Source organism: Trachemys scripta, chromosome 2 (genome assembly GCF_013100865.1).
Source record: "Trachemys scripta elegans isolate TJP31775 chromosome 2, CAS_Tse_1.0, whole genome shotgun sequence".
Classification (NCBI taxonomy): Eukaryota; Metazoa; Chordata; order Testudines; family Emydidae; genus Trachemys; species Trachemys scripta.
In genome coordinates, this window is record NC_048299.1 from 249587230 (window position 1) to 249599912 (window position 12683).

Sequence of the window (12683 nt, forward strand, 5' to 3'; positions counted from 1 at the left end):
GCAAATTATCACTTGTCCTGGTTTCTCCCTCTAACACGACTGAATATTTTAGGCATCTAACAAAAGGACCACTCATCTAGCATTAGAACATCTGATTCTGTCAATTCTGAAATTCACTGAAAGTCTGCAACTTTTCTCAGGATTAAGAGTGCAAAGAGCTTGAAGAAATTGTGGGGCAAACTCACTCAGTTTTCAGGAAGTCGCACCATGGGGCCTGCAAAATGCTCTTCAAACTGTCTCTGTAGTTCTACACAGTCCCTGCAGGATCCCACAAACCCTTGCAAACCGCACCACAGGGAACCAACATGTTTTAACTGACGCCCTATTGAAGCAAATGCACCACTTGAAGAAATGAATGTATAAGAAAGAAAGGTAATGGAAAGTGACAAGCTGAAAAGGAGTTGAGAGTTTCATTTGCAAGATTGTGCTTGAGGGGGCATCCATCAGGAAATTCCTATGGAGTGGCAAAAAGAGAAAAAATTAAGGAACAGCAGAGTATGATGAACTTATATAATTCTTTTTCTTTAGCAGCAGGCAGTATTTATTACTTTTTTTTGCCAATTTAGGAGCACTCCTAAGCACTGAAAGACGGAAATTAAGTGTACAAAACCCTGCAGCAATAATGAAAGTGTGGAATGCTCACAGATTATTTATAAGCATGCAAGTTATGTAGTAGTTGGAGATTTTCTCCCTTCTGTTCCTGTATAGTGATGAAGAATGGTATTTTAATAGGCAGATGGTAAAGACAATTACAGTTTGGGGCTCAGCTGGGAGTTACATCAGTTTATTGCAAATTATTAGTTGATAAATGCTTTTGTTTACAAGCAAAGTCTTAAGCAGCTTTGTAATCAGTTTATCAGCTGCAGCCTCAATTTTGACAGCTTGCCTTTGGGGTATACAGTCATTTCTTCCCTGGTCATTTAGAAATCATGCTGACCATGCAGTCAGTCAGATTGGCAGCTTCTGTGCACCTGTATGATACTCAGTAAACTGGTATTTGTTATAAAGCCTATTTTTAAAAAATCACCCAGTGCAGAATCCTGTCTAATAGCTAATCAATATTAGTGTACATTAATTTATGTAATTTGTCCCTGATTCATAATTTTCAAGGGATACTGTCTGATTAAAAATAATTTAAAAAATATTTTCGAACCTAATGAGTTCAATCTTGTTCCTGTTTACTTCACTCGTTTTGGCCCTACATTACTAATAATGCCCCAGATTAGGGAAATAACATACTGTTCACAGTTTATGGTACTTGTTTATTTTTCGCATTTTGCACAGATTGCACAATGAAAATAAAGTAGTCATTTTCATGTTTGTTTCATTTTGTAGTCCTTCGCACTTCCAGGTTTTCATGCACAGACCAATACTACAGCGTTTGCATTTCAGACACAGCTGGGGAATGCTTATTTGTTTTGGGAGTATTTTGTTTTTAAGTCTTGGAATTTTTTTTTAAAGGGAAGGTTTTTAATATTCTACAGTTTTGCAAAAGAATATTTTTATAAGAATTAAATTTGGGAACAAATTTGACCCGAGTCTCCTTACAAATATCTTTTCACTTAGCTGTCTTTTTAGAAATTAACCACTGGAATGTCATATGATCCTGCTCCCATTGTAGTCAAAGGAAAATTGCCCAGTGACTTCAGTGGGAGCAAAATTTTCCCCATGATGTAAATCCATAAAGAGGAGCCTCCTTTGTCTTTATGGTTCTTACAGTGCCCCTTACATCCTATAAATAGGAGCAGAAGTCACTGTAATCTTTTTTAGGAAAACTGGTTCTATTTCATTATTGTTATCTATGTTATGGGAGTGCCTAAAGTCCTCAGTCAGGACGAGGAAGCTATAATGGAAGGCACTATACAGATCTAGAGGACCACAGCTCCTGCTTTGAGGAATTTGTAAACTCAGTCCACAACCCTAAAAAGACTTATGCATATGTTTAAATTTACGCACTGTGAGCAATCCCATCAATTTACAGCCCTGATCTTGAAGTGAACTCCGTGCAGCACTCATTTTAGGATTGGGACCTCATTAAAGAAAAGATTCAACAAATAAGTGTAACAAACAGGAGGAGAGGGAAGTCAGGTAATAAAAGCACATGTTGACATGGTTACAGTGTATACAACTTAATGGTTCCAGATGTTGAATGGGGGGTTATTAAAATTTATAAAAATTCCGGTTAATCCACAGTCCCCTGAGCTCCCTTGTCATTTGCTCTTCTCTGGAAAAAGTGACCCACCAAAGTGTCTCTTTGTTTTCCCCATTCCATAGAAGACTTTCCCAGCTGCCCCTCTACTTAACATTATTTAAAAAAATACAAACTATCCTCGCAACTTGCTAAGGTGATGGGCCTTCTCCCTCTACATAAACCTTCCTCCTCCTCCTTAAGTACCTGCCTCATTCACTCTACATCTGTCCAAGGGGCAATGGCAGATCCCTACAGGTATCAGGCGCAAGAGTGGAGAAAGTCCTTTGAAAAGTAATAGGATGTGCTCTGATTTCCCTGCAGTGCAGTGTTGTGAATGTGTCACCAGGGCATGCCCACTCTCTAACCTCCTTATCGGTCTTTCCCAAATCTCCTCCCACTTGCAGTCTCCCAGCTCCACAAAACAGCGCATCACGTCCAGAACTGCTGGCATCATTGTCAGCTTCCTAAGGCTACAAAAGGGCCATGTTATGGCACTGCTGGCAGGGAAGCAGGGATTCTGGAAACATGTGCACCTTAAGCCCTACCTCTAGTATAGTGGGGCTCATCAGCTAATCCTCTCTCCCTGAACCCTGTTGTTGCTGACAACGGCAGCTGAGTCTCGTTCCTATGACAATCTTAAATGGCTTCTTCTCCTAGGAAATTCTGTGAAGGGCTGCAGTCCACTTGTTGCTGTAAGGCGTCAAAAGGTGCCGAGGCAGTGTGCCCCCAAAGTCTGGGCTTCATGATTGGGGAGGAGGGGTGTTAATGCACATGGCAGGGCCGTATTACATCGTTCACTGTTCTTTCATGATTTTCTAGATAATACTTAGCCCTGTTTCAGTGCAGGGGATGGACTAGATGACCTATGGAGGTCCCTTCCAGTCCTATGATTTTATGATTTCTAGCTCATGAATATTGATATATTCCTTTTTTAATATCCAATTGATGCTCCATTAAAGGGGTAAAGAAGGTATATCCCCAAATATAAAGTAATAGGGACAAAAGGTAATGCCTTGAGAAAAGAAATAGTCGCAGTACTTGTAAAAGAATTCCTTCAGCTCATTTGTTAGTGTTTATGCTGAATTACGGAAATATAACAGGTTTAGCATTTGTGACAGCACTTCAGTTTAAACCCCTAGCAGCAGACCCAACTTCTGGTGATATCGGAGGATATTTCAGTTTTCAGTTTCATTCAGGCCTTTTAAGTAAGTATTGCCATTTGTGCCAAATATTTAATAGTTTTATGCTGTGGACTGTCGTCCACCAGGAACTGATTGCACCTAAGACTTTTTACAGCCATCTAATAGAAAGATATGTATTCACTCTGATTAGCTCAGGATTTGAACCAGGGTCCCAGAAGAAATAAATAAGCCTCTTAAATGCACACAACTTCTAAGGATATGGGTTTAACTGTCTCCCCCTGTGGTAAATAAGCTGTGACAGCTCAATCGGGGGGTAGGAGGCACAAATAAAATTACCACATTATTTTCCCGTGAATATTTTCTGAACATTGATGTAGTTCACCTCTGTATCTAATGGAATTTTACATTGTTTTAATTCTGGGATTTCTTTGAAAGAAACAAATACAAATCCTCAAATGCATAAAAAAAAGAAGCTGACAGCAAGGGTAAAATGAGAGGTCAAATCTCATTGCTAGATATACCAGTTCTGCTTTAGAAACATGCAGTTTAGTTGGGGTTCAGTAGCTCAGTATTGCAGTATTAATGAAAGAGAGCTACTGAAATTTTGTAACTATTCTTTAAATGGTGGTCACGCTGCATACAGGAATGAACATCTACCTCATTGAAAGTGTTTCAGCATAGAATGCTTCAGTTTTGATTCTTTTTTCTGCTAGGTCTGAAGAGATATTTTAAAAGCTATATTGAGTAAATAAACTATATAATAGGTGACAATTTTTTATGAAATGCACTATATTCAAATAAAAACATTTACTCCTTTATCATTCCTAAGGGATCAGTCCTTGGTACTGCAGTCAGTATCAAAACTCACATTCATTTGGATTAAGGAGCAGGCCCTTATTCTCTTAAAAGGTATATTTCTTCTTTATTTCCAATCTGGCATCGTATTTCTTAAAACTCAATCATCTTGGAATCATCCCTTTCAAAGCTGTCTAGTGTTTAGTTGAGTGAGTCTTCTATTGCATTGCATAATATAATGCATTATTGTTTCTTTATTTTGTAGCATCCAGGAATTAAAAAAAAAAAAAAGCAAGTTTCACACTTTATTCTGAGCCAAATGCACTACATTTCTCCCAGGGAATGTGAGGGCTTGCTCTTACACTTATTGTTTTAACATTATATAATATAATAGGTTTTACAATTTCTGCAGTCAATACACTGCAGAGTTATAATATGCCAGTTAAAATTAGAGAGTGAGTATCATTTGACAATCTCCTTTGATCGGTAAACAAGGAAAAATTATACAACATCCTAGGAAATCATCTCATTAATTTTAATTTAGCATTGTAAACATTGTTATAATTGTTAGAGAAGTCCAAATTTGCATGCTGGGCTGTTGAGATGCTCTCTAAAGAGATGTTTGGAATCCTGGCATTAAAATACTTAGATGGCAAAAGTGTTCTGCAAAGTATTTAGTTTGTGCATACAAGTTTAAAATGTTGAGAATTATTTATCAACAGAAAAGACTGTTCACAAAATGCTTTTGATTTATTGCTGTATACACTACAGATCCATATCAGTTATGCTTACATTATTTTATTCAAAAACTTGTATAAACCATGAGTTGGCATATTAGAGAATACTGAAAAGGCATTAATCAACCTAAATAAACAAGTACATAGATCTATCTAACAACTATGAAGTAGTTAATAATTTTTAAGCAATTTTATTATAGAAAGGAGGTCTAAAAGAGTAGTGCTTAATTATCTGGACTCCTCTGTGCTGGGCTCTCTTTTGATTGTATTAATGAAGCAGCTGGCCCATTGTTTCTCTTTAATTCCTCTATTGTTTTAAGAATATGTCACAGCTCTTTATTCTTTTATCAGGTGCTGTGCAGGAGGATCCACACAATACCTCATATTCCTACTGTATTTGCCAATGCACAAAGAAACCTCCAAAGCATTTTTCAAAGAAGGGGCACACATAATTTATAAGTTCTATTCCTTGCACTACTCTACTGTCAAGAATTTCAACAGTATTGGATTTGAATTCATTATAATTTTTATTAAACAACGTGGCTCCATATTGATATAAGTACTCTGTTAATGTCGAAAATTAGAGATCTGGGCAGTAACTTGTGCCGTACTGAAATGGGGGCATTCATCAGTATAGGAAATTATTCTGAACAGTCACAACCCCATGGGGGGAAGAAAAACTAATGTGATGATTGTGTCCTGTTATGGATTTGCAAATTTCCGTCAAATGCTTGAAATAAAACACAAAGCAAAGATGATATAAAATAAACAAACTTATTTTTTCCCCAAGGCTGTTAACAAAAAATGTCCTTTTGTAAAATAGGACCATTTCATTCAGAGAAGGGGGAGGTTTAATTCAGTTGATTGTGCCTGGAAGTCATTATGGTCCATAGACTAATACAAGCTGTTGATTAAATGACTTCTGATAGTCTTCCGACCCTACTTTGTAAAAACGTATGTATACAGGAAATGGCCTCTTATGCTGCTGCAATAACACAGTCAAAAACACTAAGCACAAAATATAGGCAGCCAAAACAATACTTTAGACTCACTGGCACAATAGGTTTGTATTCTGAGACTGTTTAAGTATGAAGACTGGTTTCAATAGCAATTATTTATTTTCTAACCTTGTACCTAAGATATACAATCAAAAATCCAGATTCAAAAGGTTAGGCAGACCAAGTTTTGATTAATACTTTGGATAAAAAGACTAAACAATGGCAGGACTGGCTGTCCATTTGTAATGCGTGTATTCCTTTTCATATATGGAGGAAGACTGCTGCACTACCATCATGGTAGTGCTTGTGTCTATATGATTCAGTTAAAATGTTCTTGCATTGCATTTAGCCATTGCCTTGCTTTAAGAGGGAAGTGAAACTATTTTTAGCAACCTGCTAAAAGCCAGTTCTAATAAAAACAACAAAGTTACTAATCAGAGAGCAAATGCTGCTATTGAATTTTAAGCAGAGCTTTACCCATTTTAAGTCAATGGGGAACTCTGCTTAAAAATCAATGCCACCCATATAGCCCCTTCACTTTAAAGCTCCCCTTCAGAGAAAATCACTGATACAAAAGAAAGTAAATAAAGGCTGAATTATTTATAAAATCTCAAAATCAACTTCCTTTTTATAGGGAGAGAAAATGAAGAGGCTATTGAAAAATCAAGCAACTTTCTATTATATACCTAGATGTGCGTCTTACATAAAATAAAGTTTTATAGTAGTATACATATCTATCTTCTCAGTGCTCCCGGTCTACATACTGAAGGCAGAGTATTACCACATCTGAATGTGATTTAATTGGTTCAATTTACTATATATATTTTTATACTAAGCTTGGTTCCATATTTTGATGAGCCCAGATGTAGTTCTGCTAGTGGTTTACAACTACTCATTGCTTGCATTTTATTATTTTTACAAAGCAAATGTCTATCAATCATACAGATAAATTAGAAAAAAATTCTGCAAACATAACTCATCGCAAAGATTTTTGCAGCAGGGTATGTAATTATTAACCTGATTTTTGCCATTGAAAGAAGCCATGAATTGCAGATAGTGTGGATGAAGTTAAATGCTTTTATATTAGATACATTTTGCTTATACAGTACTCTATAGGTATGGCCGTACAATATAATTGAAGCTTTGTCAGCTCTGTAGCCTAGCAACAGATAATACTGTTAGGTTACTGAATTGCTCCTGGTTGACAAGTAGGGAGTATTTTTGTGTTTATCATGTTTGCTAATGATGGGATCCTTTCCAAAAGGCTTGTCTTAATCTTAATTAGACTTTATCAACAGAGGTCTGCATGACATTGTGCAGACACTGATTTCATAAATAATAAAAAGTGCAAGTGAAAAATTTGGCAGGAGAAGAAGATATTTAAGGCCACTGATTCTTGTAAGAGCAGCATGAATTTCCAAAATGTAATCAAGTTTGAACTGTGACTCTATTCTTTATTATCAAAACTTGCAGTACACTTCACTGCAGTTTTGACAGCAATTATGAGTATGATTTATAAGCTTCCTGTTAGGAACCAGATCTGTTTGCACAAGAATCTTGATCATAAACATTACAAAGAACAGTAAGTCCACAGTTTTTCAGGGACATCTTTTTCCTTTCCATAGAACCTGAAGTTGTTTTAGTTTGTTTTATTTTTAAGTAGCAAAAGAGTTACTTGTGTTTGCAGTGTAAGAGACAGACGAAGAAGATCCAAAAAATAATCTTTCCATTTGGTGGAAGCTATGAAGGTATCAGATAGCTGATTCAGTGTGTGATGCAATTTGATAAAGAAATCATGCCAATGCAGTTGGAATGTAATTTTTTGCTCTAGTTCGCACAATGATATTATTCCACTTGCCCAACTTTCTCTGATTAAATAAACGTTTCTAATTCTTTGCATAACTAGTTAATTATATTTTTATTCAAATGTAAGCTAATAAGGAGTGGGGATAAACGCTTAAGCAATATCTGTTGATAGTTTTTTTGTTGATCTTGGATTTGATGCCTAGATAATGTATGTTAACTCCGTTTTGTTTGGCTGATTTTGTAGCTATCATTTTAGAACAGCTATGGAATTGTACTTTCCATTCCATTGGGCAGCCTCCAGGTCAGAACCTCAGCTGGTGCAAACTGGCTTAGCTCCATTGACTTTAAGGGGCTATGTCAATTTGCACCAGCTCCGGATCTGGCTCAGTGTTGTCTTGTAGCATTCTGATATATAGCTCAGATTCACTGAAACAAACGTTACCCAAGTGACTCAGTAAGCTATGCTGCCTTTTCCTTTTGATCTAATGATCAAATCAGTCGGGGCCAGATTGGTCACTCTTGGCGTCAATGGGATTACTTGAGTGAGTCACTGGTCACCAATGTGAGTAAAGAGTTCACAATTTGGCCTCAAGGGCATACTCCAAAGCACATTTAAATCAGTGGAAGTCTATCTATTAACCTCAGTGGGCTTTAGATCAGCATGTCAGTATTGTTGCTGGGGAAAGAAAGGTGGTGTTTTTATTGTGGCACATTTCAATTTTCTTTTTAATACAAAATGTATCGCATTATAAGACTACAGCACAAGCCCTTATACTACAGTGTTCTTATAAAACTGTATAACAATACATTGTATTATTGTTACACTGCAAGTTTCATATATAAATAAGAATAAAACAGAAGTGTGACACAATAAAAGGAACTCCGCCCTCCACTCACACAACTAAGTTATGTATGTGTCTTCAGGTAAAATAGTGTAGCTGGTTACAGAGCCTCAAACTAAAGTCAGGTAGCTCAAAGTTGTTACATCTAAGTGGCTGATTAAACATCCATTAGTCTGATTCTCTTCTCACACTGGTTTTGTACTGGTGTAAGACCAGTGGCTTCAGTGGATTTACTCTTGATTTACACCAGTGTGAGACACTAATCCAGTGTTTAGTGTTCAAATTCCTGGTGGGTTATTAGGATTCTGGAGTTGTAGCTATAGTTGTATTGCTGTCTTCACTTTTCATCTCCTTATTCTCAAAAGGAAATTGGTGAGAGCTGCATCTTTGCATGCCCTAATTCTGGAAAGCAGTGAACCTTACGCTACATTGGTCCTGTTACAATAAATTGTTTGTAAACCTCATAGCTACCTTCAACTGCTGTAATACCAAAGGGTGAATGCAAAGAAACTTTTCTGCTTTGAAACTTTTATACCACTTTGAGGTCTGGAAGCTCAGCTTTATTTTTTCCACTGAAACACATTGTCACTGATGCTGTTTTGTTTGCTCATCTTTGAAAGCTAATAGACTGGTTTAATTAATTGTCCAAGATTTCTCTAAAACAATGTCTTAATTCTTCCATTTAGCTGTGGCATATCATACACTGTTGTTATCTCCTCCACCAGATTTTTGCAACAAGTTGTTTTAAAACTATAATCTCTTTGAGGGGAAAAAAATGAAGTGCAGTTGAAAAGGCAGTTATGCTGAAAGATAAACACAGCAATATTACTTATCAAAATGAGTACAGTTTTGCTTGCCTAATGAATACAACATATAGCTTTTGCTATATATACAAAACCTTGGGGAACAAAAGCTTTATAACATATAAAGTATGCAACATTATTTCAGGCATAACTATACTGGATATGTATCTAGGCCTGAGAGTGTAGATAACACAATATAAGTGCTTTGCCTGTCTAAACATGTTAAATAAATGAGCATTCACTATCACATTCAAATACATTAGTAGATGTACTTGCATAGTTAATTTTCTTTTTAATGCACTACACGTGACATTTGCAGGACAGAGCTATAGTGTATCTTACTGTTTGATGAAAGTTTCCCCCTTCCTCCCCTTTTAAACAAACCTTTATTTGAATAAGCCTTTATGAAACAGATCTTTGGCATATCTTCTCTTCAGGAAGTTCAGTCAATGTAAGCAGAGATAAAACAGTCATGTTATGAAAAATATTACATAAGAAAATATTTTTCAGAGAAAGATGGTAGCAAACATAAGGGAGGGGGGAAATGACCTTATGAGGAAATTTGATTTCTTCTTTGCAGCTTTTGGGGTTTTTTTTGTTTTGTTTTGTTTTTTTTGTTTTTTTTTTTTAATTATTATTCTGCTGTGGCTGAGGCACTTGGAATAAAACTGAAACTATGGTATGAAAAAAATATGCAGGAAGTGAAGTAAAAATATAATGATTGGAAAAGTGCCAGTTAAAATAGTTTTGCTTGTATCTGAGTTCTGGTAATGTCAGTCTCTTAGGATCCAAAAGAGAGAATTAGTGTGATTGTTCTTTAGTTGAATTGATTGTAGGATATATGCATATATTTTTATCATGGCTTCCTTAACAGTATTTTGAAAATTCTTCTACAAATAGAAATGGAACTTTAAAAAGCAAGAGTTTTCTGCCTCCTCCCCACAAGTAATCCAGTTAGAAAAGGGTATAAAGACACCGTACCTATGTTTGAAGTTCTTCTGCTGATTTATGTTCCCCATTAAATCTTTCTGTTTTTATTTTTCATATAGGTGGCCAACTTTGGTGTACCACAACTAAGACCATCTCTGAGGGTGAAGAGCTAATTGCCTTTGTTGTGGACTTTGACTCAAGGCTACAAGCTGCCAGTCAGATGACTCTTACAGAAGGGATGTATCCTGCACGTCTGCTGGACTCAATACAACTGCTCCCTCAACAAGCTGCTATGGCATCTATTTTGCCTACAGCTATTGTCAACAGTAAGTGAATAAATAATATTGTACCATAGCTTGTTTGGTTTTGTTTTTTGTTATTATTTTTTTTTTTTAACAGAGCAAAAATAGATGTAGAAAATTGGGATGGTAGCTGTACAGGATAGTGTTTGTCCCTCCCTCAGACAGAAGCTCTGTAAATCTGTTTGCAGAATTAGAAAATCATAAAAATAGAGATGAAAAGACCTGTTAATTCACCTGGTCCATCCTCTTTCAGTCAATGCAGACTTGGTCTTCACAATACATATTCTAATGTTTATCCACGCTAGTTTTCCATTTCTCAAGCAATAGAAATAGCTTCTGTTTGACTGTTTCAAAATGCAATAGAGGCCATTGTCAGGAATTTTCATTGTATTAGCCCCAATTCATGAACGCATCGGTATTCAAGAAAGATTCTTACGCCTGTGTTTAAGTCCCATTGACATTAAAGGGACATAATCACATGCTGAATAGGGAAGGACTTAAGCAGGTGCTGAGCGCTTTCTTGAATCAGAGACATCCACCTTGTCTCTCTAATATTCTAGGACCAACAGGTTACAACAACACTGCATACAACTTCTTGAATCAGAGCATTCAGCCTAAATATTCTGTTTATTAAGTTCACCCAATTACTGCTATTAAGACTCCAATCCTATTTGCTCGCCTTCCTTGCTGTTGACATCTTTCAAAAAATTGGTAGCTGATATCATGTTCCTTCTTAGTCGTCACTTAACCGTGTGATATATATTTGGGTCTTTTAATCTTTCCTCATCACTGAGTCCTTCCATTCCTCGATTGTAGCACTTCCCTGTGCTTCTTGTAGCTTATAAATAGTTTGCAATAATTAAGTGACCAGAACTCTACACAGTATTCAAGGTTTGGATTCACTAGAATCATATAGGTCCAGATTCAGCCCTTATTCATGTTGAGTAATACCTACTCTTTGAGTAATCCTACCAGGTTCAATGCTGGATGACTATAAATGTCTTTGTCAATAGCTTTATTTTTTCTAGTTTGTTGTTTATTTTTGTGCAAAGAATTGTACTGGTCACATTTACTGTGAATGTGCTGTTAAAAGAAATAACTTAAATATACCAGTACCCTATGGAGAGATAGTAGTGACAGCAATATCAAGCTGAAATATAAGGAAACACAAAGCAGGTTCATCTGCCTTCTGGAAATGGGCTTTAGTCAGCTGGCATTATTGTTATTAATGCTAACAGGGTGGTTGGGAATTTTCTGTCAGAATGTTTTTGGCCAGATTACACAAAATTAAAAAAAAAAAAACCTCCTCATCAATTATTGGGAGTGGACCATATCCACCCTCACTAAATTGGCCTTCAACATTGGTTCTCCATTTGTAAGGTAACTCCCTTCTGTTCATGTGCCAATATATATGTATGCCTGTATCTGTCATTTTCACTCCATGCAACTGAAGAAGTGGGTTTTTTACCCACGAAAGCTTATGCCCAAATAAATCTGTTCATCTTTAAGGTGCCATCAAACTCCCTTTTTTTTTTTTTTTTTTTTTTTGTGGATACAGACTAACACGGCTACCACTCTGATACAAAATTAAAATTTTCAGCAGGAAAATTTTGATTTTAATGAAAAATTTAGACTTTCCATCAGGAAAATGTAAATGACATATTTTGTTTCAGATTAGTTCAACCAATATCAGAATATTTCATTTGAATTGACCTAAAATGTTTTGTTTCAAATTAGTTTAAAAAATTGAACTGCATTTATTTCTGGTGCATTGCCTAATGGCAGTTGTTGTTGCATTCCCCAGTCTCTCTTTTGGGCCGGGCTCCATAGTAGATGACATCTTTCATAGTGCATTTCCTCTATATGGTGCATCATGGGAATCACATTATAGGAGACTACATCTTCTATAATACAATACTCTACATGTATTATAGGAGATGTAGTCAGGTCAAAGAGCCTACCCCATGGGGGGAATGAGTGCTGGAACTATCAGGGGGTAGCCGTGTTAGTCTGTATCTACAAAAACAACAAAGAGTCTGGTGGCACCTTAAAGACTAACAGATTTATTTGGGCATAAGCTTTCGTGAGTAAAAACCTCACTTCTTCGGATGCATCCGAAGAAGTGAGGTTTTTACTC

General features: G+C 36.3%; 1 protein-coding gene across 9 annotated transcripts in view; it reads left to right on the plus strand.

Annotated features, from left to right (window-relative positions):
* Positions 1-12683, plus strand: part of ZFPM2 (zinc finger protein, FOG family member 2) — a 437522-nt gene that overhangs the window by 416642 nt on the left and 8197 nt on the right. For all 9 annotated transcript variants that reach the window (XM_034763468.1, XM_034763465.1, XM_034763469.1 and 6 more), the window contains one exon: positions 10364-10570. In XM_034763468.1, the coding sequence (XP_034619359.1) occupies positions 10364-10570 (207 nt within the window). The remainder of the gene's footprint in view (positions 1-10363; positions 10571-12683) is intronic.